This window comes from Syngnathus scovelli, chromosome 4, assembly GCF_024217435.2.
Source record: "Syngnathus scovelli strain Florida chromosome 4, RoL_Ssco_1.2, whole genome shotgun sequence".
NCBI classification, from domain to species: Eukaryota; Metazoa; Chordata; class Actinopteri; order Syngnathiformes; family Syngnathidae; genus Syngnathus; species Syngnathus scovelli.
The window spans coordinates 8,039,880-8,062,735 of NC_090850.1; the positions used below are offsets into that span (position 1 = coordinate 8,039,880).

General features: G+C 39.6%; 2 protein-coding genes across 4 annotated transcripts; both read left to right on the top strand.

Annotated features, from left to right (window-relative positions):
- Positions 1 to 1,222: 1,222 nt before the first annotated feature.
- On the top strand, positions 1,223 to 13,316 carry vps33b (VPS33B late endosome and lysosome associated). 3 transcript variants are annotated; one of them, XM_049717795.2, is made up of 24 exons: positions 1,223 to 1,478; positions 1,566 to 1,695; positions 3,138 to 3,218; positions 3,306 to 3,367; positions 3,456 to 3,505; positions 3,749 to 3,816; positions 3,911 to 3,956; positions 4,046 to 4,140; positions 4,934 to 5,038; positions 5,150 to 5,240; positions 5,315 to 5,392; positions 5,575 to 5,648; positions 5,717 to 5,803; positions 5,873 to 5,963; positions 6,053 to 6,127; positions 6,281 to 6,345; positions 6,429 to 6,483; positions 7,118 to 7,164; positions 8,582 to 8,714; positions 8,801 to 8,874; positions 8,977 to 9,078; positions 9,175 to 9,250; positions 12,313 to 12,420; positions 13,091 to 13,316. In XM_049717795.2, the coding sequence occupies exons 2-24, from the start codon at positions 1,600 to 1,602 to the stop codon at positions 13,165 to 13,167; spliced, it is 1,836 nt and encodes a 611-aa protein (XP_049573752.1). In that variant the 5' UTR covers positions 1,223 to 1,478; positions 1,566 to 1,599; the 3' UTR covers positions 13,168 to 13,316. The 3 variants fall into 3 exon arrangements, with proteins under 3 accessions (XP_049573752.1, XP_049573753.1, XP_068506571.1); XM_049717796.2 differs by having other exon boundaries at positions 1,585 to 1,695; XM_068650470.1 differs by lacking the exons at positions 12,313 to 12,420; positions 13,091 to 13,316 and adding an exon at positions 11,027 to 12,306.
- Positions 13,317 to 13,968: 652 nt separating this feature from the next.
- On the top strand, positions 13,969 to 22,311 carry prc1b (protein regulator of cytokinesis 1b). Its single transcript, XM_049717797.1, has 14 exons — positions 13,969 to 14,128; positions 14,300 to 14,432; positions 15,464 to 15,586; positions 15,941 to 16,174; positions 16,397 to 16,567; positions 17,308 to 17,457; positions 17,579 to 17,726; positions 17,833 to 17,969; positions 18,152 to 18,247; positions 18,319 to 18,465; positions 18,541 to 18,651; positions 18,766 to 18,888; positions 20,255 to 20,428; positions 21,561 to 22,311. The coding sequence occupies exons 1-14, from the start codon at positions 14,118 to 14,120 to the stop codon at positions 21,630 to 21,632; spliced, it is 1,830 nt and encodes a 609-aa protein (XP_049573754.1). The 5' UTR covers positions 13,969 to 14,117; the 3' UTR covers positions 21,633 to 22,311.
- Positions 22,312 to 22,856: the final 545 nt, after the last annotated feature.

Consider the following 22,856-nt stretch of genomic DNA (forward strand, 5'->3'; position numbering starts at 1 on the left):
GGGGGTTCAGTCCTATACAGAACAGCATTGGGGACAGAGCGTCTCCTTGGTATATACCACATTTGATGGTCACGTGTGCAAGTGGCTTGCCATTGGCTTCAAGTGTGGTTTTCCACTGTTTCATCGAGTTGGCGATGAAGGTTCTCAGAGTCCCATTGATGTTGTACAGCCTCAAGCATTCAGTGATCCAAGTAAGTGGCATTGAGTCATATGCTTTCTTGTAATCAATCCAGGCAGTGCTCAGGTTGGTACGTCTAGTTCTGCAGTCTTGGGTGACTGTTCTATCCACCAGGAGTTGATGTTTTGCTCCTCTGGTATTTTTACCAATCCCTTTCTGAGCAGTGCTCATGTATTGATCCATGTGCCTGCTGATCTTATCTGATATTATGCCCGACATCAGCTTCCATGTTGTGGAGAGGCAGGTGATTGGCCGGTAGTTGGATGGGACTGTACCCTTTGATGGATCCTTCTGGATCAGGATCGTACGCCCTTGGGTTAGCCATTCAGGGTGAGTCCCATCCCTTAGCAGCTGGTTCATTTGTGCTGCCAGGCGCTCATGGAGAGTTGTAAGTTTATACAATATAAATATATAAATATAAATATATATATATATATATATATATATATATATATATATATATATATATATATATATATATATATATATATATATATATATATATATATATATATATATATATATCGTCTCTGTGTGCCCTGCGAGCGGCTGGCAACCGGTTCAGGGTGTCCCCGTCTACTGCTCGATGACTGCTGGGATAAGCTCCAGCACGCCCGCGACCCCCGTGGGGACAAGCTGTATAGAAAACGGATGGATGGATAATAATAATAATAATAATAATACAGTTAATTGTTGCGGCACATTGTGCACCGCTGGGAATGTCCGTCAGCAGTACCCTGTCATAATTCACACAAAACACATGTTTACTCTCAACAACTAAATTAATCGTTCTAGCTAAATAACACCTAAAACGTTTTAATCAATAGGATAGGCCTTGGTATTACTGCGGTCAGTAGGTATCTTTTTAGATAATCTAAAGTAGAAAGAGAAATGTGATGTTAAATGATCTAATCAAAGGGGCAGGAGTCACTGCAGACTGGATTGAGGTTGTTTTTGAAATTTCTAAGTTAAAATAACCCTTTCAGGCAGTGTTGGTACAAATGTTGGTCAACAGGTGGTGGTATCGCGTAATTTCCAAACGGTCTTCGCAGCAAGCAACTAGGAAGAAGAAAAAGACCCACCCCTGACGGCTGTCAATATTACAAAATGATCACTGTTGTCATTCCAAACTCTCTCAGATTGTATTTTTTCGAATTATAATCACAACCTCAGTAGTTGAATACTACCGCGTTGATATCATGATCTTATTGCCCACTGTTTATGTACGATCGAAAGACTGTGTTTTTAGCATTAAGCTGATTTAGCTAGCAAAGAGTGGGGGTGAAGCCTCTGCTCAGAGGTTAGTCTACTCTGCGTCTTCATCAAAATCAAAAGATGCGCTTTACATTTTTGGTGTTTGTAATATCTACTATATGTGTATACTAAGTGAGTGGATACGGGTGCAGATTTGGTTCGGCAGCATGGCTTACAGTGCCAGGACAGATTGCCCGGAGCTTCCTGACTTCACTCTGCTCAAGAGACTAGCCAGAGATCAGCTCGTCTACTTGCTGGAACAGGTAATAATTCCAGGCACGTAATCACGGTCAAACATTTGCACTGCATCAGCCTAAATTATTTTATTAAAGCCTACATTAATGGAAATTATCAGCTATGTAAATGGTTTTCCTCCATCAACAAAACAGGGTTGTATGTTGCATTAATTAAATCTTGCAGGACACCATAAAATGTATGCATACTATTCCTATAATATGGCTTTTCCGTTTCGCCTCCATTTAAAGGTTTCACTTCCAAGATTCAGTTTACAGTTGACCTTTTAAGCGCTCCAAAGTTGGTTGATCGTTCTGGTAATAGAGCTGTAAAATGATCATTTCACCTAATAACATATCAACCAACTAAGAACAGAATATTTTGAATGTGTGACGATTACTTTTTTCTGTCTACTTTATATTGACACTATCATTTTTTGGAACTATAGGATGCAATTTCCTCCCTCCCAGTTTTAACGCCTGTGGCTCAAACTAGTGGTTCTGATTCTTTTTTACACAAATTCCCACCCCCAAATACTTTCCCTTCCCAGCCACTGCACAAGTGCTCATCAGTCACAAGGCAGAGCCTTCATTCATAAGCAGTACTGTATATTGGCTACTAAAAAAATAACCCACTAAAATCTGCTGGGTGTACTCAATGTAAGAAAATAAAGTGTATAAACAATTATTCAATGAAAATTTAGTGCACTAAAAATAGGTACAAACTGTACCTAAATAGATGTTTGAAAACAAAATTCATGCAAATATTTTCTACTCGAAAGTTAAATACGACATAAGTGTACTTAACAGAAGTACTGGACTCAGTAAGGTTGACAGTTGTTTTCCTCCTGTATTTGTGTAATACAGTGGGGGAAATAAGTATTTGACCCCTTGCTGATTTTGCAGGTTTGCCCACTTACAAAGAATGCAACGATCTACTATTTTAATCATATGTACATTCTAACAGTGAGAGACAGAATCCCCCAAAAAATTCCAGAAATTCACATCATATGAATTTATAAAAATTGATAACCGTCTGATGAGGAAAAACAAGTATTTGAACCCCTGGACAAACAGCATGTTAATATTTTGTAGAAAAGCCATTATTGGCCAGCACAGATGTCAAACGGTTTTTATAGTTGGTGACAAGCTTTGTGCACATTTCGGCAGGGATGTTGGCCCACTCCTCCCTGCAGACAGCCTCCAAATCATTCAGGTTCCGAGGTTGTCGCCTGGCAACTCGAATTTTAAGCTCCCTCCAAAGATTTTCAATTGGATTCAGGTCTGGAGACCTGGAGCTTATGATAAGTGAAAAAAGTTCAGTGTTCTGTTGTGGGTAATCAAATCGACTAAACTGAATGGTAAATGTTTCCTGCTGTACGGTATGTTATAACTACGTAGCCCAAGTGTAGTTGTTGAAAGATACTTTCATCATGAAGTACTAATTTATATCCATGTTTTTGTTCATGCAGCTTCCAGGAAAGAAGGACCTTTTCATTGAGGCAGACTTGATGAGCCCACTGGATCGTATCGCCAATGTTGCCATTCTGAAGGTGAACTTTACCCACTGTTTCAATTAAATTTGATCAGAAATGAATCTCAATATTTTAAAACCTTATTCATCTCTGCTTTTGTAACAGCAACATGACGTTGACAAACTTTACAAAGTAGAGTATAAACCCATCATTAGCACATCAGATCAGTGAGTAGTATTGATACACATGCCTTGAAAAATACTCCAGCACACTTCAACTTGAAGACGTCTGACAATGTGACTTTACTCTCTTCAGGCTTTGTTTTCTGATCCGGCCAAGAATACAAACAGTGAAGTGGATATGTGGTAAGTTTGTCCACATATTCAATATTTATTCAATGTTTAATAATTTTGTATTTAATTAATCATTCACAATTCCTAGCTTTACAAACAATAAACAGCTGTCTGATCTGAATTGGTGACTGCTTGTTGTTTATGACAGCAATTGTTTTTCTAAATATAAATTGAGATGGGTCAGAATAGCATACTGTATGTTTCAGTTAAATGTCAATTAAGACTTTATAACATTATGCCTGTTTCTGCCTGCAGATGTGGCCAAAACAGACAAAGCTGCCGGAAAATGTAGAAGATACAAAATTATATTCACGCCTCAGAAGGTACTTCATATTCTGGTGTTCAACCCAAAATAAACCTTGATTTATTTGCACTGAAGTTATGGATAATAATGTGTTGTCCATGTCTGTTGTCCAGTTTTATGCATGTGAGACAGTACTGGAGGAGCAGGGCGTCTTTGGAGGTTCGAGCTCTTGCACTTGTTCTGTTTGTTGCTGCTCACTTGGGACATTAGGAATGGTGCAGTTATTTTGTCTTTTTTTTTTTATCCAGATGTGACAATGGATGAATGGGCCTTCTATCTTCTTCCTTTGGACTATGACATCATCAGTCTGGAGCTCCCAGAGTTTTTTCGGGACAACTATCTGGTAAATAATACACTATATGGCTCTGCTAAATAGCTGTCATTTTGATTGGAACTAATTAAAAAAAGATTCAGAAAAACTATTGAATGGTGTAAATGACAAATGTAAATTCAAAATGGAATATCAAAGCAACAGAACTATGTTTTTCTGGGCCTTCTCCAATGTCAGTCATGGGTAAATGAGTAAAATATTTTTTTTAAATCACACGTTTATTTATTTATTTATTTATTTATTTATTTATTTATTTATTTATTTATTTATTTATTTATTATCTATTTTCTTTAGCACTATTATCATTGCTCACAGGTCCCCTCACTGGTTACAGCAGGGGTGTCAAACTCATTTTTTTTCGCGGGCCGCATTATAGTCATAGCTTCTTTCGGAGGGCCATTATGACTGTCAACCCAAATAAATGTATGAGCACCTCATATTATATACAGTACAAGCTACAAAACAAACTGACAAATAACTCGTTTTCAAATCAGACGAGTAAAAACTGGTCAAATATTAAAAGATATTATTAAAAGTGAAGACAATTTGCAATTCTAGCAATGACACGAATTTGTTGCACAATTTGTTTTCGCAGGCCACATAAAATGATGTGGCGGGCCGTATCTGCCCCCCAGCCTTGAGTTTGACACCTGTGGGTTACAGTATTATGTGTAAGCTGTACTACGCTCATCTGAAATCATACAGTGTGAATTGATGCTCCACAAGTCCGTCTCATTGTATAGACTTTAATTGTGCATTTGATGCATTTTCCTTCTTGAAATCATACTATGTGTGCTTCACCCAGGCTGGAGATCTACGTTGGGTGAGGACAGCTGGCAGTGCTCTACATCTTCTTAACTCCATTTACGGACCATTTTCAAAGGTTTATGGTATTGGAAGGTGTTCAAAGGTACACTAGGTGCTTTAACAAAAGTTAATGATGATTTGAGTTATATGTTATATTTTTATATTTTGCTTTGATGGGCAGCTGACATTGTTTTTGATTTTTGTCTTGTATCAGATGACATATGAGTCTTGGAGAGAGCAAGAGGAAGAGGGCGACCAGAAGGCTCGGAACGCTGAAATAGGAACCGTTTTCTTAATTGATAGGGGTGAGTTGCTGTGATTCCGTTTCTCACTTAGTGTCATCACTTTGCTTTACTAATTTTGTGAAATGTCATTATAGATGTGGACTTTGTCACCCCTATGTGCTCACAAGTGGTTTATGAAGGACTCGTGGATGATATATTCAGAATCAAATGTGGTGGGTAACAAGCTAGTCACTGTAAGCCTCACTAAATAAAAACACTACATGTAAAATTATTAAGGATATCCATCACTGCCGTTTTTTTTTTTTTTACACAGCAGCGTGTAATTCAGACTTGTCCCCACCCCCCACCCGTAGATGTTTTCAAATGTAATCACGGACCCATTTTTCCTCCATAGGATGTGTGGAATTTGGACCTGATGTCTCTTCCACAGACAAAAGCATCAAAGTCATGCTAAATTCTCAAGATAAGGTAAGACTGGCTTTCGAAGTGCAAGATGCTTTCACTCAAGCATGTATTTAACATTGTATGTCTCGTAGGTCTTTAATGAAATCAGAAATGAACATTTCTCCAATGTCTTCAGCTTTCTTAGTCAGAAAGCCAAGAATCTCCAGACTGCGTATGATGTAAGTCAACAAAATGATGTTCTTCTTTGCACATGGAGTGACCAATATCTTTTGTTTTCAATTTGTTAGAAACGCAGAGGGATGGACATAAAGCAGATGAAAACATTTGTCTCAGAAGAACTTAAAGGCTTGAAACAAGAACATCGGCTCCTGAGCCTGCGTGAGTTTTGAAGCAAAGTAATCTATGCCAGATAGACTCAACTTGCTGAATTATGAACGAACTGGGTGGCTGTTGTTGATCTCACATAGACATCGCCGCAAGTGAATCAATGATGAAGAAGAAAACGAAACAGGATTTCCAGGAGCTTTTAAAGACAGAACACTGTAAGTTACTTTAAATGCTTTTTGTGTGTGTGTCAGGATGTTGCCACACACTGGTTATATCCATCTAATTTGTGTGTTTGACAATGAGGTTGCTGTTTCATCACATTGATGCAAAATTGTGGTCTTTTTTTTTTTATTTCTTTTTCCTTACAGCTTTACTAGAAGGTTTTGAAATCCGTGAATGTATTTCTTTCATTGAGGAGCATATCAACAGGCAGGTGGGTTTTCTTTAAACAGTCAGTATTATATACAGCATTATGCATGTAGTTAAAAACTAACCTGTTGTGATTGTTTTCTTAAGGTCTCCAGGACTGAAAGTCTTAGACTATTATGCCTTCTGTCTTTAACAGAAAATGGTCAGTTTTTTTTTTTTCATTTACCGGTTTCCTCCCACATTCCAAAAACATGCTTGGTAGGCCGATTGAAGACTCCAAATTGTCCCTAGGTGTGAGTGTGAGTGTGATTGGTTGTCTGTCTCTGTGTGCCCTGCGATTGGCTGGCAACCGGTTCAGGGTGTCCCCCGCCTACTGCCCGATGACGGCTGGGATAGGCTCCAGCACGCCCGCGACCCCCGTGGGGACTAAGCGGTTCAGAAAATGGATGGATGGATGGACGTTCAAAGTGCTTTCAAAAAATAAATCATAAGCCTGTATCTCACTGAGCAGCAAAGGTTCGCCCACCTTGCAACTTTTTTTTCCCCAGGTTTCCCTGTTGAAAAACTGTTTGCAACCATTAAAACCGTTTAGGAATGTTTGGCAAACGCCATTCCAACTGTTTGCAACATTCAATTGCAAACAGTTTTTCTCGTCACCATCAAATCTTTAACATGTTAAAAATGTCTTTGCGACAGGAAAAACTGTTTACAATCATTTGCAACTGTTTGCAATCTTTTAGACTGACAAAATATAGACATTCGCTACGCGTGCTAACACCTCAGTGAGATACAGGCTTTATTTTATTGTACTTTACCATAATTTGTTTATCATGCAGGACTCCTGCCAAAAGACTACCGGTCTTTAAAAACACAGTATTTGCAGGTGAGATTTCCTATCTTCTACCATTATTGGCTTTTCATTTTTGTCATAACATAGCATAGGTACCATGACTAAAACAATTCCAAAAAACAACTTTTGCTGCTTCAACAGCAGCTGAAGTGAAATGTTTGAATCCTCTAAGTCAGGGTTTTACCAACTGGTTTTGTCCAAGGGACCACCATTTTAACCAAGAAGCAATTTGGGGACCACTGCTTTGGCGGAGGCGGCTCGGTGGCGCACTGGGTAGCACGTCCGCCTCACAGTTAGGAGGGTGCGGGTTCGATTCCACCTCCGGCCCTCCCTGTGCGGAGTTTGCATGTTCTCCCCGAGCCCGCGTGGGTTTTCTCCGGGCACTCCGGTTTCCTCCCACATCCCAAAAACATGCTTGGTAGGCCGATTGATCACTCCAAATTGTCCCTAGGTGTGAGTGCGAGTGCGAATGGTTGTTTGTCTTTGTGTGCCCTGCGATTGGCTGGCAACCGGTTCAGGGTGTCCCCCGCCTACTGCCCGATGACGGCTGGGATAGGCTCCAGCACGCCCGCGACCCCCGTGGGGACTAAGCGGTTCAGAAAATGGATGGATGGATGGATGCTTTGGCGGAATATTATTTTATTTTGCAGGATAGACCTATACAGGCTATTTATTTGCATCTATATGTCTATTTTGGCAATCTCAGCTACATTTGACATAATTTGAATGATCCACAAAATTAACTGGAAAATGGATCAAGTCTAAATAATAATTCTATTTTATTTTTAAAAAAATGTAACAATTGTTTTCCATTTCTAATTTTGTTGACCACATGCAACGCCGCCACAGACCACTTGAGGGCCTCAGACCACCAGTTGACAACCCCTGCTCTAGTTGAATATTCTAAGACTACATAGCTGCATCTCAATATGTTAAATACAGTTACCATAGCTTTTCATTTATTTGAGTAGTTAAATTCAAAAGGTGGAAACCTCAATCATATACATTAACCAAACCAATTTGCAAATAATTTTTATAAAGAAAATATTCCTGCCTAATGTTTTATGATGTTTAGGTTTCTCTGAAATGGTGACTTATTGGCTGTTCTTTGCCCTAAACAATATTCATTAAAAATACAAACAAAATTATCAATTATTTTGCTCCGTGTTGTATATCTTTCCATTTATGGGTTTCCCTTTTCCAATCAAACTATTGAAATAAATTGAAGCTGTGTGCTAAGAGCAAAAGTTCATTCAATCAGCATTTGCAGCAAAATTGAAAAAGCGAAAATCATAATTGTATCCCATCAAATGGCTTGTAGACATTAGTCATTAAAACTGCAATCTCAATCTGGTGAAAATGTTTTCCTTCATCAGTATTAACTATTTGCCCACAGTTTTGTGACTAGCAGTTTAATTTAGTGATGTGAAGTCATCTCTTCTCGGCTTAGAGTTATGGAGTGGACCACCTGCTCACATTTGCAAACCTCAAGCAGTCGGGGCTGCTGGTTGAGCAACAGCAAGGTGAAACACTGGCTGTTATGGAGAGCAAAGTGGGTAAACTGGTCAACGATAAGACAGCAGGCAAGTTTTCTGTTGCAAGATTCAGTATGACATAACAACTGTGGGGAGTTCTTTTATTTTGCTATTTTTTTCTATTCTTTTTCTAGGGAAGCTAACAGATGCATTTTCATCCTTGGCAAAGAAAAGCAATTTCAGGGCCCTAAGCAGAAAACTGAATTTGGTATAACATCAAGTTTTATTTGATGTTCATCATATTCAATGATATCATGTTGCTTTTCTTTGGTCATGACCCTGCACGTATACGTTGTTCTTTCACACAAAGGTGCCCAAGTCAGATGAAGGGTATGACCTGCATGTCCCGAGGGACATGGCTTACATCTTCAGTGGCGCCTATATCCCACTGAGCTGCAAGCTCATAGAGCAGGTAAATAAGCAGGGTTTATTTTTTATTTTTTTTATTTTATTATTATTATTCAACTGCATCAAAATTGATTAAACCAATTTTGTGCATAATTAACAGGTGTTAGAGCGAGATTGTTGGACTGGGCTTGAAGAAGTTACCAGGTTGCTAAATGGAAATGAGTTTGCTGTCACAGGTAAGATATTGAACGGATTTCATGAAGCTGCGGTTGTCGTCAATTGTTTGCTTTTTTAAGTTGTGCGCTATTCATGGCTATTTATATTGAAGTGAATTCCCTAAGAATAATATACCTTGAATGTACATACCGTATTTTCCGGACTATAAGTCGCTCCGGAGTATAAGTCGCACCAGCCATAAAATGCCCCAAAAAGTGAAAAAAACATATATAAGTCGCTCCGGAGTATAAGTCGCATTTTGGGGGGCAATTTATTCGACAAAATCCCACACCAAAAACAGTCAGAAACGAGCAACAACAGGCTAAACGACAGCAACAACAGGCTAAACGATAGGTATGCTAACGTGACAAACACAAAGAAAGAGCTGAGAATGGGCCTGATGTAACATATAGAGTGATTAAGGACAACTATTACATGAATAACATGTTTATAAAACCATCGGTGTCACTCCAATTCATTAAATCCATCGATCGTTCGATACGATAGCAACAGGCTAAACGATAGTTATGCTAACGTGACAAACACAAATGAGGAGCTGAGAACGGGCCTGACGTAACATATAGAGTGATTTAAGACAACTATTACATAAATAACATGTTTATAAAATCATCGGTGTCACTCCACTTCATTAAAGCCATCGATCGTTCTTTGTCAACAATGGGTGCGCACTGCTGAGGGCGCTTGCACTTCAAAATATTCCACAGGCTCATATAACAATAGATAAACTATATTTCAAATAACTATAATATAAGCAATAATATTATCAAACCATCCGTGCACTTTAAATCCATTAAATCCATCGATCAAATTCCTCGTTCTTTGTCAACATCGCCGCGCGTGCGCCCTGACGTCAGCCTCGTCTTTATTCCACAGATCTAGTATATAACTATATTGTAGCCTTAACAAAGTACAAGGATAGACGTGGGTTTGGTAAACGGCTCTTTATTAAACGAAACAAACTTCCAAGCGTGTGGCGGCGTGGACTTCCAAACACGAGAGCTCCATGGCATAGGACCGGGCGTGCGTAATGGCCATGTCCGAGCCCCATGCACCGTTCGCGGACAGCCACTCGGCCGAGCGCCGGCCCCCGACTCAGTAGAGTAGGACCGGGCGTGCATTCAAACCTTCTATGTCACTCCAAATCCTTAATTCCTTCAAACTCTTTGTTCTCCGTGTCACTTAGAAATGATCACCGCTAATGATGCCGGTAGTCCTTACGTGGGTACGTTTGTCCTTCATGTAAACAACCGCCGCGCCGCACCACGCTGCGCCGCGCTGCGCCGCGCCACTGACGTCACTTGAAATAGTAATCCCTTGGTACATCACGGTTCTCCAAACTTTCTTTCTGCTGCTCGATTACTGTTTTCAGCTGCATATTTTACAACTTGAAGTTTGTAACCTGCAAAATATGAGTTTCTTTTTGGTGCCATTTTTCTTAAGCCCACCCAGTTGATGAGTCACGGCCAACGGTGAAATTTAGAGCGCCCTCATCCAGTTTCGTCTGAAAATTTAATTTTTTTCAGATGTAGTTTTTTGTTTTGTTTATTTGGTTGTTTTATCAAAGTCAAAGTCTGCTTTATTTTTTTCATATATGTACCAAGACACACAAAGAGATTGAAATTACGTTCCCACTATCCCTCGGTGAGATAGTACACATATGCATACAAGCAACACAAAAAAAAAAACAAGAAGGCACAAACAATGAATAAATAAGAGTGTTGAATAAATGATAAATAAACAAATAATAATAAATAATAATAATAAATATAAGAGGAGCAAAAATGGAGCAAGTGTACATACAGCAGACAGTGGACTTGGATATGGTGCTTTAAAGTGTTAATTGCTTTATTTGATGTTTTGTCTACTTTTTATGTTTTGAGTATGTTCAAGATAAAGATATAAAAGCATGTGAAGTGATCAACTGTACTAAAAATAACATGGGAAGTGGTCAACTATACTTGTAAGTAAGTGATGTCTTAATGATCAACTAAAAATTTGTGGGGAAAAAAACATGAGTACAAGTCGCCCCCCCCCCCCCACCCAAACTATGAAAAAAAAACGCGATTTATAGTCCGGAAATTACGGTATACATTACATATTTTCAGACAATATTATACATGGAATTAATATGGGCATCATAATATTGTCTTACAAAAAAACAGTCATTGCATGAGTTTGACTGTTGCACATTATATTTATTGCCATGCAAATACAATAAAGTAACGTTGGAGGTTTGTGATACTTTATAGTCATCTGTAATTCTTGAATTTTTCTACAATGCTGATCATTTCTTCCTTTGCGTATATAGTCATCTGAATATATAAATTGTGATAATCAGAGATGGGCATTGCATTTTCGGGACAGAATGGTCCGTCCGGCCAAGATTTTGCGGACAGCATTCATTTTGCAGACAGAGGATGAGAGGTTTTTAATAAAACGACAGTGTTTCTGTTTCCGCTTTTGCTCGCTCGTGTAATCCGTATGTTCAGACCAGATGCGAATGTTAAAAAGAAGATATTTGGTTTCTACGTGAGGGAGGTGGCAAAAGGAAACTCAAGTGAAGTAAAGGGATTTTTCTGAAATCCTATTTATGACAGATTAAAAATGACGGAAAAGAAATTGACTCCAACTAAATCTTGTTATATATTGTCATCTGGTAAGGGTTATTGATTGGACAAAACAAAAATTTGATAGGCTGTGCAAGTTGCCACATTGCCCAATTGGCTTGAAATATTGTACTCAATTTTCACGTACCGATCTGGCTCTTGCCAGATCAGTAACAGAAGCTCTTTTCAATGACAAGGACGGGTGGGGACGAAGGGGCGATTATTTTATGAATAAGGACGGAGGGACGGCGATGACGGAAGGGTGTTCAGGTCGAGGACGGAGGGCGGACCCGCAAAAGGTTAATGTGCCCATCTCTGGTGATAATATCGCTTCTGTGATGTTCTTAATGTTCTTAATATCCATCTCAGGCTTAAAGTCTCTATCAGTTAGAGTGCCAGTGAATGCACCATGGTTTTGAATGGGCTTGTCCTAAAAGTTTTCTGTCTTGTGTCAGGCAAAAATGGAGCAAAAAATGAGGCGCAACGCATCGTTGTCGTCATGTTCCTTGGGGGGTGCACCTACTCTGAGATTTCAGCTTTACGTTTTCTTGGTAGAGAAAGAGGTAAACAATTTAATATCAAATATATGTTAAACAAGTCCCATGAATTTCTTATTGCACCACCTTTTTGCTGCTGTTGAATTTTGTTGTCTCTGAAAGAGGATTATTGATCATTTAAAATATAATCTTGAAACTTGATCCTTTTAACAGAAATAGAGCTTACACTGCAACAAGCTCGACATCTACTCTAATCTTAACACATGATTATTATCAGGGGCGCAGATGGGATTTTAGAACTGGGGAGACGTGGACCTTGTACATTCAGTACATAAAAATCTGACAGAAATAGAAATTCCCACATCTTTGGTGGAACTTAAACACATCAGTTAGTTGCAGCATATGCTATGCAGGCTCCCTGCCCGTCCTGATGGAAGAGGAACATTAGTCCTCTGTTTTACTGGCTGTTTGTTTTTGTCACCTTACGTGGCGAAGGTTGAAGGGGACTGATCGTGAACCTAATGAAACTGTGCGGGACCCATCCCTCCCCGTGTCATCTGCACCCATGATTATGTAAGAACTAAGAAGTAGATTAGTTAATAAATTTGGCGAAAATAATAGAATAGCTACTAATTGTCAGTAGAAACCCTCCTGGCAATTTCTGTTTAATAAGTTCTTGCTGTGATGTGCAATATGCACTAACACAATTTAATACTGATTCCTTTTTTGCATACAGGATATAAATTTATCGTGGTAACGACTGCCATTACAAGCAGTTCAAGAATGTTGGAGGCCTTGCTGGGCAACCGATGATGATGCCTGTCAGGACAACATGATGGACCTCACAAACATTATTCTCACTTGACAACCAACTCTGATAGTTGCTCACTTATCAGAGATAGGCTGACAAGAATTGATTTAAGATGTGCAACATCAAATAAATGCTTTTTTATCTACGGTTATTTTGTCATTTTGAATGTCTCTCTGTGTTTTTGTCATACTAAAATATGACTAGAAAAGTTCATTTATTCATCATCCGAACCGCTTTTTCTCATGAGGGTCGCTGGAGCCTATCCCAGCCGTCTTCGGGTGGTAGGGGTCGGGGGGAACGCCCTGAACTGCTCGCCAGCCAACAAGCAACCATTCACACTCACCACGCTCACACCTACAAACAATATGGAGTGCTCAATCCTACTATGCATTTATTTGGAATGTGGGAGGAAACCAACACAGGCACGGTGAGAATATGCAAACTCCATACAGGAAGGCTGGAGTTGGAATCGAACACACAACCTCTGCACAGTGAGGCTCACGTGCTAACATTTTAAAGTAAAATCTCATAATCGTATCCACACTGATGTAAGATTCCTTTACTTTGTCCAAATTTAGAGGGACAAAAAGTAAATTATTGACATACAATTTTGTGCGTTTTATTTGTGTTCCAGGTCAAGAATGACTGGTCATTAAAAATTTGTTGTGTGCTTGTTTGAAATCCAGATTAAGTGGAAATATTTGGGGTGGGCGGTGCAACGCGTGAAGTGCTTGCGAATGTCACGGCGCTATCGGCCGTTCATGTGAAACTCAACGTGCGCGTCATTTCTGAACGAGCCAATCGGAGAGCAGAACTCTGCACGGTGCGTGTTTTGAACGACAGAGACAAACGGACGATTGAAGGCGAGTCCCAGAGTTGATCAGTATTTTCCTTTCTTTGAAGCATTTTCATCTCTTTTATTCGAACGGGGGCAGTCGCAACGCCGTTAACAATGAGAAAAAGGTATGGTTTTAATTTTACATTTTTGTACTGGTATCGAACAAGCCGTAACGTGTTTATAAAATATGTTAAACGGTTTCGGGCCAATGCACCGAACACAGCATTTGTTTGAATCCTCTTTCAGTGATTTAAAGCAATTGTAGTCTTCGTAACTAAATGCTGTCGTTTATGCAGTGAGGTATTAGCAGCGGAGTCTGTGTCATGCCTCACCAAAGCCTTGGTCTACCTGAAGGACATTTGGGAGGAGATTGGCATACCAGAAGACCAAAGGCTACAGAGAACTAATGCTGTCAAGAAACACATCGAGGTGAGGCTTATTACAGCTTATCGAAACTGCACTTTGAATGTTATTCAGGGTGCAATCATCATGTATACTCGCTTAAAACTTGAGGTGCACCTGCAATATTCTAATGGGATGAGTAAATTCGTCTCGGTGCCTACACCGCACAATATTTCTTTTTGAACGACGCTTTGAGCTTTTTGTTTACGTATTAATTATCGTAGCTGGAGTTTAAAAGTTCGAACTGCACCAATGTTTCTTTTTAGAATTCATTACGCTTGAGCCAGGGGTGTCAAACTCATTTTTTTCGCGGGCCGCATTGTAGTCATAGCTTCTTTCGGAGGGCCATTATGACTGTCAACCCAAATAAATGTATGAGCACCTCATATTACATACAGTAAAAGGTACAAAACAAACTGACAAATAACTCGTTTTCAAATCAGACGCGTAAAAACTGGTCAAATACTTAAAAAAAAAAAAGGTATTATTAAAAGTGAATACAATTTGCAATTCTAGTAATGACACACGAATTTGATGCACAATTTGTCTTCGCGGGCCACATAAAATGATGTGGCGGGCCGTATCTGGCCCCCGGGCCTTGAGTTTGACACCTGTGCTATTGACTGTGGTAGTGTGGTACATTTCCAGACCAGACTGAGTATTCTCTTTTTGCAATACTGCATAAACTGAGTATACCAAATGGTGTCTGACGTAAGATGACGATTGATAGGTGTTTGCACTCAACCCTATTAACTACTTACTTATATCACTTTTGGGTAAGTGCAGTGGTCATAATTTCAAGGTGTTCAAGGCCAAGAAATAGACAGGTTTTGAGCCAGCTACTCAAAATGGATAGTAAGTGTGCTTGTCTAGAATAGGGTGAACTCCCGAATTGGAGTTCCTCACTCATTTTTTTCTAATCCTGCTGCTATGTAATACAGTAATACACTATACAAGTTGTCATACTTTTGAAAGTTAATCTTTAGCAAATAATTTGTTGTTTGGCTCAAGTGTATTGATTTCAATTCGGTTAACTAAGTGATAATTCTGTCCTCCAGGACTTACTCAAAATGATGATCAAAGAAGAAGAATCCCTGAGGAACAGAGTTATAAGCAGCATTCAGAACTGCAAAACTGAAGTGGAGAAGCTCTGTCATGAACTTCAGATTCCAATGTGTCAAGTCAGTGTCAACTGTCAATGTCTTAAAAATGTTCACTAATACATACTGTGTTACAGTCAGCAAATTGTTCATACCAAACTGATTACATCGCTATGTAATATTTCACTCCAGGCAGTTTGTTGTACAGTACAGTACAGTACGAACCTTAAGCTCAAACACAATTCATTCCAAGAAGCTGGACCCTAATTTAGAAGATTCACAGTGCTAAGTTAGTTTTGTTTCAGGTTCTATGTAGGTGTGTGTGGTTTAGTCTGAAAAAGGAAATCTCTCAAAAAAGAAAACTAACGATAATTTGACGAAACTTCACATTTTGTACAATGAATATGTTCTTTTAATTTCTCTATGTTGATTCAGGATCAGGTTGGTCTTAGCATGCTCCTTCAGGAGAAGACCCTTCGTACGCAAGTCGAGGACCTGCTAAAGGAGAAGACTCGCCGCATGCAACAGCTGAAGGCTCTGCTTGAGGAGGACCAGGAGCTTTGTGACATCCTGTGCTCCATTCCATTTGATATCTCCCCACATTCTGTTCCCACATTGGACCAACTGGAGAGCTTTCAACAACATATTACTAACCAGAATGCAGAGAAGGTAGGTGCTCTGTTGCACTATTTCCATCCATCATTTCCTGAAATCTTCAATTGATGACAGCACGCACACACAGACCTACTCAGCTTGACAGACAAGTATCTTCTGCATATTGAGACAAATCACGTAATGCTTGAAGAAAACGACGACAATGAGAATTAAATGAATACACTCACCAAACCAAATGTCATTTCTTCAGTGTTTTCCCATTTCCTCTATGGACAGACAAACCGGTATGCTGAGTTCGTGGGCCTCAAGAAGCAGATCATCTTGTGCATGAACGATCTGGATCACATTCCAGAGACCAGCTTTGAGAAGGATGTTGTCTGCGAGGATGAGGACACTTTTTGCCTGTCTCGTGATAATATTACCTCACTCAAACTGCTTCTTTGTCAGGTGAGATGGGTTTTCCTGGTCTCCTTTACACGTGCCTATGCTTAAGACTGAGCCGGAAAATGCAAATCCAATTCCTTCATCAAGTTCAAAACACTTGACCTTACTTCAATTGAATTGTGTCAAAACAACACCTGATTACTGTTGTGTGTTGTGTGGCATTACTCCTGCACTACTACACAGATCCCCTATGAAGGCATTTAAATCAATCTGGCCTGATCACTTCATTTTAAATTCAAGGACATAAATTCTCATTGAACGTGTCATTGATGGGACTGTTTTATGCCTCGTATAGGCATTGCCTTTAGTTTGAATCTTGCGCAATGTTTTGCAAATGAGCTCTCTGAATGCTGTCCAACCTGTTAATAATAAGCTGCCACCACCCTGTCTGCATTGCAAATTGATGACAATTCACTAAGCCCTTTCAGACAGAACTCACCAAAGTGAGAGCTTGCCCTGTCCAAACTGCTTTTTCGCACATCTGTTGCCCGTTGCAACTTGAATGGCGTCAGATATTTGGGCTCTTGGTGACCTCAGTGATGACACACTGGCAGTGTCTCGCCACTACTACTGTCGCAGGGGTTGTGAAAACCTTCCTACCATTATGCACTGGACGGGGAGCTGAGGAAAAGTTTGTGAGAATGCCTGCTTTTAGATGGCCTTCAATCACTTCAAAACAGATTGGAATTTAGAAGCTACCCAAAACAACCTGAGCGATGGCTGATGTAACGGATGGGTTGCAGCTGGAGCAGCACAAGGCAGAGAACGAGGCAGCATGTGAGGCTCTTCGAGAGAAGATCCAGAAGCTGTGGGATATATTGCAGGTGTCCCAGGAGGAGAGACAAGCTTTCGATGAACACATGGTCATGTCCAAGAAGCGCAACATGAAGGCGGTAAAATGTCATTCTTACTATCCATTTATATTTTTGTTGTGTGATTGTAATACTGTATTAGTTTTGCTTTTTATTTATTTATTTATTTTTTTTTTTTTAATGCATTTGTTTCCCATTTCAGTTGCAAGCGGAAATAAATCATCTGGAAGAACTAAAACTACATAACATTCACAGAGTCACAGAAGTCATCCGCTCTGAGATCGCTGTGTTTTGGGAGAAGTGCTTCTTAAGTAATGAGCAACGGCAGTCGTTTTCCCCATATTTCAGCGGTGAGTTGACTTTTTCCCAGTCAGTAAAAAAATATTGGTCGTTGGTACAAGTTGTTCTTTGTTGTTGTTTTTTTTTTTGTGCTAAATGTAAAACTTGATACGTTAGAGGATTTCTCTGAGGAGCTTCTGAGTGTGCATGATGCTGAGATTCAGCGTTTGAAGAAGTATTACGAGGATCACAAAGAGCTTTTTGATGGTGTTCACCAGTGGGAAGAAAGCTGGAGACTCTTCCTGGAGTTAGAAGTGAGTCTTCTTGAATGTTGAAAAATGAGGAAAAAAAGTAATTGTGAGTGCAGCTAAAACTGTTGCTTTGCTCTGAACCACATTAGTTCATTTCAGTTTGAAAATAGTTTTATTTCACTCAAAAGTTGTAGAAACACAATGGTTGCAAGGCATTTAGATAAAAAGTTTAATTTTTATTTCAGAAAAAAACATCAGATCCATCGAGATTTACTAACAGAGGTGGGAATCTGCTCAAAGAGGAGAAACAGAGGGCTGAGTTGCATAAAATGCTGCCAAAGGTAAGAACTACCAAAGCTAAAATTTTGAATATTTGATAATAATAATAATAAACCAAGTTTGTTTTATTAAGTTGGAAAAGAAACTCAAAGCCCAGATTGATGCGTGGGAAAGTGAGCAGGGCAGTGAGTTTTTGGTCAATGGCCAAAAGTTTCTTCAGTATGTGGAGGAACAGTGGGAGCTGCATCTTGCAGAGAAGGAAAGAGAAAAATTAGAAAGGGTAAGCATGTTGACTATATGCGAAACTGATTTGCTTCTGCATGATTTAACATTCTTCTTTCCAAATTTGGAACAGCAACTGAAGAAGAGCAAGCAGACTGAGGAGGATATGTTGTATGGAACAGCTGTACAAACCACCAAGCGCAGAATGCTGGGCCACCTTAAACCTTACAAATCACGAGGGATGGTAAAAAAAAAAAAAAAAAAAGCATATGTTTTCCTCCAGTGCTTCTGTTGTGGTATTAGCTTAGTGGTCATTTGTTTTTTTAATCAGTAATATTCTTTTGCCTCTCATTCTCAGAATGCCACATCCAGTACTTCTATGGCTACACCCAACAGCACGATGCGTTCTGCCTTTAGTGGAACTGTCTGTCGTTCACCGGTGGCACGGCCACGGCCAAGGACGCCTTTAACTCCTAACAAGGTTGGTGGAAAGAATTGAGATTTTATTTTTTATAAAAATGCAGGTGCTGGAAAACAATCTGTTCACACTGCACCTCATTTCTTTTTTTGCCCAAATGCAACCTGTATCTGATATTTAGTTACAGTAACCCGTCGCCACTTTGTGCTTCACCTATAGCGGATTCCATATTTCGCAAATTTATGAGTGACTGGAGGACGGCGTTTAAATACATGCTAATAGTGCCAGGTGTCACTCGAAGCAATGTGCGTCACTGCGGACAAGCGCGAGAAGCGCGTCAGCCAGCTATGCGCGAAGTTAAAGCACCGGCGTGCAAAAGGAGTTGCGACAGTGGCAATGAGCGCTGACAGTGCGGGCGTGCCTCTGAGCAATGTGCGTCACTGCGGATGTGTCTGAGTTCAAGCGCAGGAGGTGGTATTCGGCCACGCGCAAGGGAAGAAGCTCCAATCGGTGCATGGGGAGTACATGACAATCTCACGTGTTTATTTTATTTACTGTAAAGGTACAATACATACACAGAACAGTGTGAGAATGGTTATTAAGGAAAAGGTTTATGTAGCGTTAAAGTATTGGGGAGGGTTTACAAAACTTTAGTATTGTGTACTGGACCACAATGCAACAGGAGATTAATGCGTAATCGCGGTTCACTTTGGTTTGGCTCGGCATGTTCTCCTCCGGGTTAGTGTAGTGCAGGGGTGTCCAAACTTTTTGCAAGGAGGGCCAGATTTGATAAATTGAAGGGGCCCGGGGGCCAATAGATTTTTTTTAAGTACAAAAATTACAATTCAGATTTTTGTTTTTAAATCCGAAATGGGCTACTTTTATATGTAGTCCTAGATCGGATATGTTTCGGATTTTTTGCAATGCGAGCGCAGTCTGAGCAGCCAGGTCAGTGTCCGATTTGGTCGTCATCATGCGCTCCGCGCAGACAGGCGCACAGACCGCTTGGGAGGGAGAGTGACTGCCGTGAAGCTGCAGTTATTTTGAGAAACAGTATTGACAATAATTTAATCGCGTTTAAAAGATGAAGCATAAAGTGTGGAAAATATGTTGTAGAACATAATTCAAATCACAGTCTCCATGTCTGAAATGGATGTATTTTCTGGCTATGAGGCACCAATTGGATTTGGCTTTGCTTCCTTTGGGATTTATGCAATATTGACAGGGTTAAATAGAATGGCATTGTTGAAAAGAGTCCAAAATACAATTTCCTAAAATGTCATTAGTTTTTATTTTCTAAAACTAGACTAGCATGCAGAATTCAGTGGCGTGTGTGGTAGTGTTTCACTGATTAAGATTTAATCCTGACATGCAATATGTCCCGAACGGCGTCTCTTATGTGACTGACTGGTGAATGTGTCGCTTCCAGGGTCCTGCACAAAGGACTGGTGGTAAACCTCCCCATCCACTTGTGAAGAACTGTAACAAAGAGAATGACACCCATTTAAGGGGGACCCCTGTAGGTGGTGTGTTGGTGGCCTCCCCTCATCGGCAGTGTGACATCAGCCTTCACTCTGTTGCCAGCACGTATTCGGAGTTTGTGGTAATTGACTGTTGTCTTAATGTTTTTTTTCTTCTTTCCTCTAACGCTCTTGTCATTCTTTGAGTGACTCCAACAAATCCATTTGAGTATGTACATCTCATATCTGTCAATTAAAGCATGCTCTTTTGTCTGAAAAATATCCTTCATCTGGCATGCTGTAATAATACCATGTCTTGAAAAACGACATACGGTTCTTACACTACCGAATAATATTGTTAAAATACAGTGTTGTATTTTGCATCAAGTGTATAGAGATTGTCTGAAGCTTTTTAACATTCTCAACTGTCAGTGTAAAAACAATGCAGTAGTTCACTTAACTGCAACAGTCAGACATTAAACAAAACAAAAAAAGTCCTAACTTAATTAACCTTAATGCACGGTGATGACGTCACAGTATGCCAGATTGTGGCTGATATCAGTGACTCGGTGAAAACAGCTTGAAGGAGGATATTGATTTATTTGTGTATTCGTGTTTTGAGGTCAAGAAAGTTGGCAAAGGTTGTCTCTCGTGCCTTGGCTCAAATGCTCCAACAGGCCATCAAAATGTTTCTTGCCCAAAGTACACCTCGAAGCAGTCTTCATACAGCTGTAGCTCACAGCAGAATGAAATCTCCCCCAGATCCTGCAGTGCCATTATTACAGGCTTGATGTGGTAACAGTGGCGACAAATCCATTTTGCTAAATTGTGGCCAACTTTACGTTCAGACCAGCAGAAAAAGGCATGAGGCTTGTATGGTATTTCCCATTTAGTCACTTTGCAACCAGCGCCATATACTGTATGTCAAGATTGTTGTGCCACTGCCATTCCATTGAGTGCCCTGCCTCCAAACCAAGTACAATGTGTAAAACGTCTCACAAGTGAGGATGTACAATTAATTATAAAGGGTTAGTTTTTAATGCTTGGACTATGAGTCCACTTTAACTTACCCTCCAGTGTTTATTATTCTATCTAACTTTGTTTCGAGATGTGTGGCAATAAATGCTGCCTCCAGATTAACTCATCAGTCAGCCAGCAAATACATAAAGACCTTTTAAGATCACACTGTACAGTCCTTGCAACAGAAAAAGGGGCATGATAATGACTTGTTTCTTTCTTGGTTCTAAATATTGTCTTGTTTTGCCTTTTTGACAGCGAGACTTGTCCAAGGCTTCTAACCCAAAGATCCAGCAGCACATCCTGAACTCTACCATCACCAAACTTTGACCTCTCACCTTTGGACATGATACCTCCACTATAAATACGCAATTATGTTTTACTTTGATGGACTCCACCAGTGTTTAGTGTTTTTTCCGTTAGAAGTTCACCCAATTTTAAAAATGTTTGTTTTTGTTTCTTCTTATTTTTAACTTTATACACATTTCTCAATATATTGTGGCACTATTTCATTAAGTGAAGTTAATGTGGTTAATTAGTAGCCCTGCTATCATACACGTTTGCCTAGTCTGTCACTGTCAACAGAGAAACATAAGTTATAGTAACGCTACCTTGTCTTTTTACTGTTGGTGTTATTTTATTTTACAAACTGAAGTTTAAGTAATGAACTTTGTGAAATTGTGCAATGTAAAGGTTACAAATCAAATGTATAAATATTCGCACTTTTTTGTAAAAATTTTCCCAATTCATTCTGGAGTTATACACACTGTTCCATTTGAATTTTTCCCAACTGTTTGCAATCTATGAATGAACGTGTGTACATGTATTAATTTTTTTTTTTACCTACTGTTTTGTTTCTTTTCCTAATGTTGTTTTTTGGACAAGCTGAATAGCCTATTAAAATGTAAATATGTCCTATAACAGTGCTTTTACAAATGACAGAATAGTTAAAGTGACCTGTAAACCATCGTCAAAATATAAAAGATGTGTCTCACTTTGTATACATGAACTAACAGTATTTCACGTCATTCGTTCATCTTCCAAACAGCTTATGCTCACAAGGGTTGTGGGCGTACTGGGGCCTATCCCAACAGTCTTATTTTTAAGACTAAAAATTAAGGGGTCACCCTGAACTGGCAGCCAGTCACACCTATGGCCAATTTGAAGTGGTCAACCGACCAACCATGCATGGCTTTGGAATGTGGGAGGAAACCTGAGTACCCAGAGGAAATCCACGCAGGCATAGGGAGAACATGCAAACTCCACACAGGATGGCCGGAGCTGGAATCGAACCCTGCATCTCTGAAATGTGAGGTGAATGTGGTGGAAATAAATTACGGAGCAAATGACAATAGAACACTTCCTTGTGTATGACTATTTATTTTCCCTCTACTACATCTTTTTTTTTTTTTTTTTTTTTTTTTTTTTTAAATCAGGAACAAAGTGGGACTTGAGTGCACTTAACTGTACAAGCCTCTGGGGGTGTTTTATTTGTGCTCCATGATAGCGTTTATAATTTAGCTTTGTCAGCAACCAAATGCATGAGCAAAAACA

Coding starts and splice junctions, on each gene's coding strand:
- prc1b (XM_049717797.1), top strand. Junction 17,727..17,832: donor GTTTTCCCCATATTTCAGCG/GTGAGTTGACTT, acceptor TTGATACGTTAG/AGGATTTCTCTGAGGAGCTT. Junction 18,889..20,254: donor CGCCTTTAACTCCTAACAAG/GTTGGTGGAAAG, acceptor TGTCGCTTCCAG/GGTCCTGCACAAAGGACTGG.
- vps33b (XM_049717795.2), top strand. CDS start 1,600: ATGGCTTACAGTGCCAGGACAGATTGCCCGGAGCTTCCTGACTTCACT. Junction 9,079..9,174: donor GCTGCAAGCTCATAGAGCAG/GTAAATAAGCAG, acceptor CATAATTAACAG/GTGTTAGAGCGAGATTGTTG. Junction 9,251..12,312: donor AAATGAGTTTGCTGTCACAG/GTAAGATATTGA, acceptor GTCTTGTGTCAG/GCAAAAATGGAGCAAAAAAT.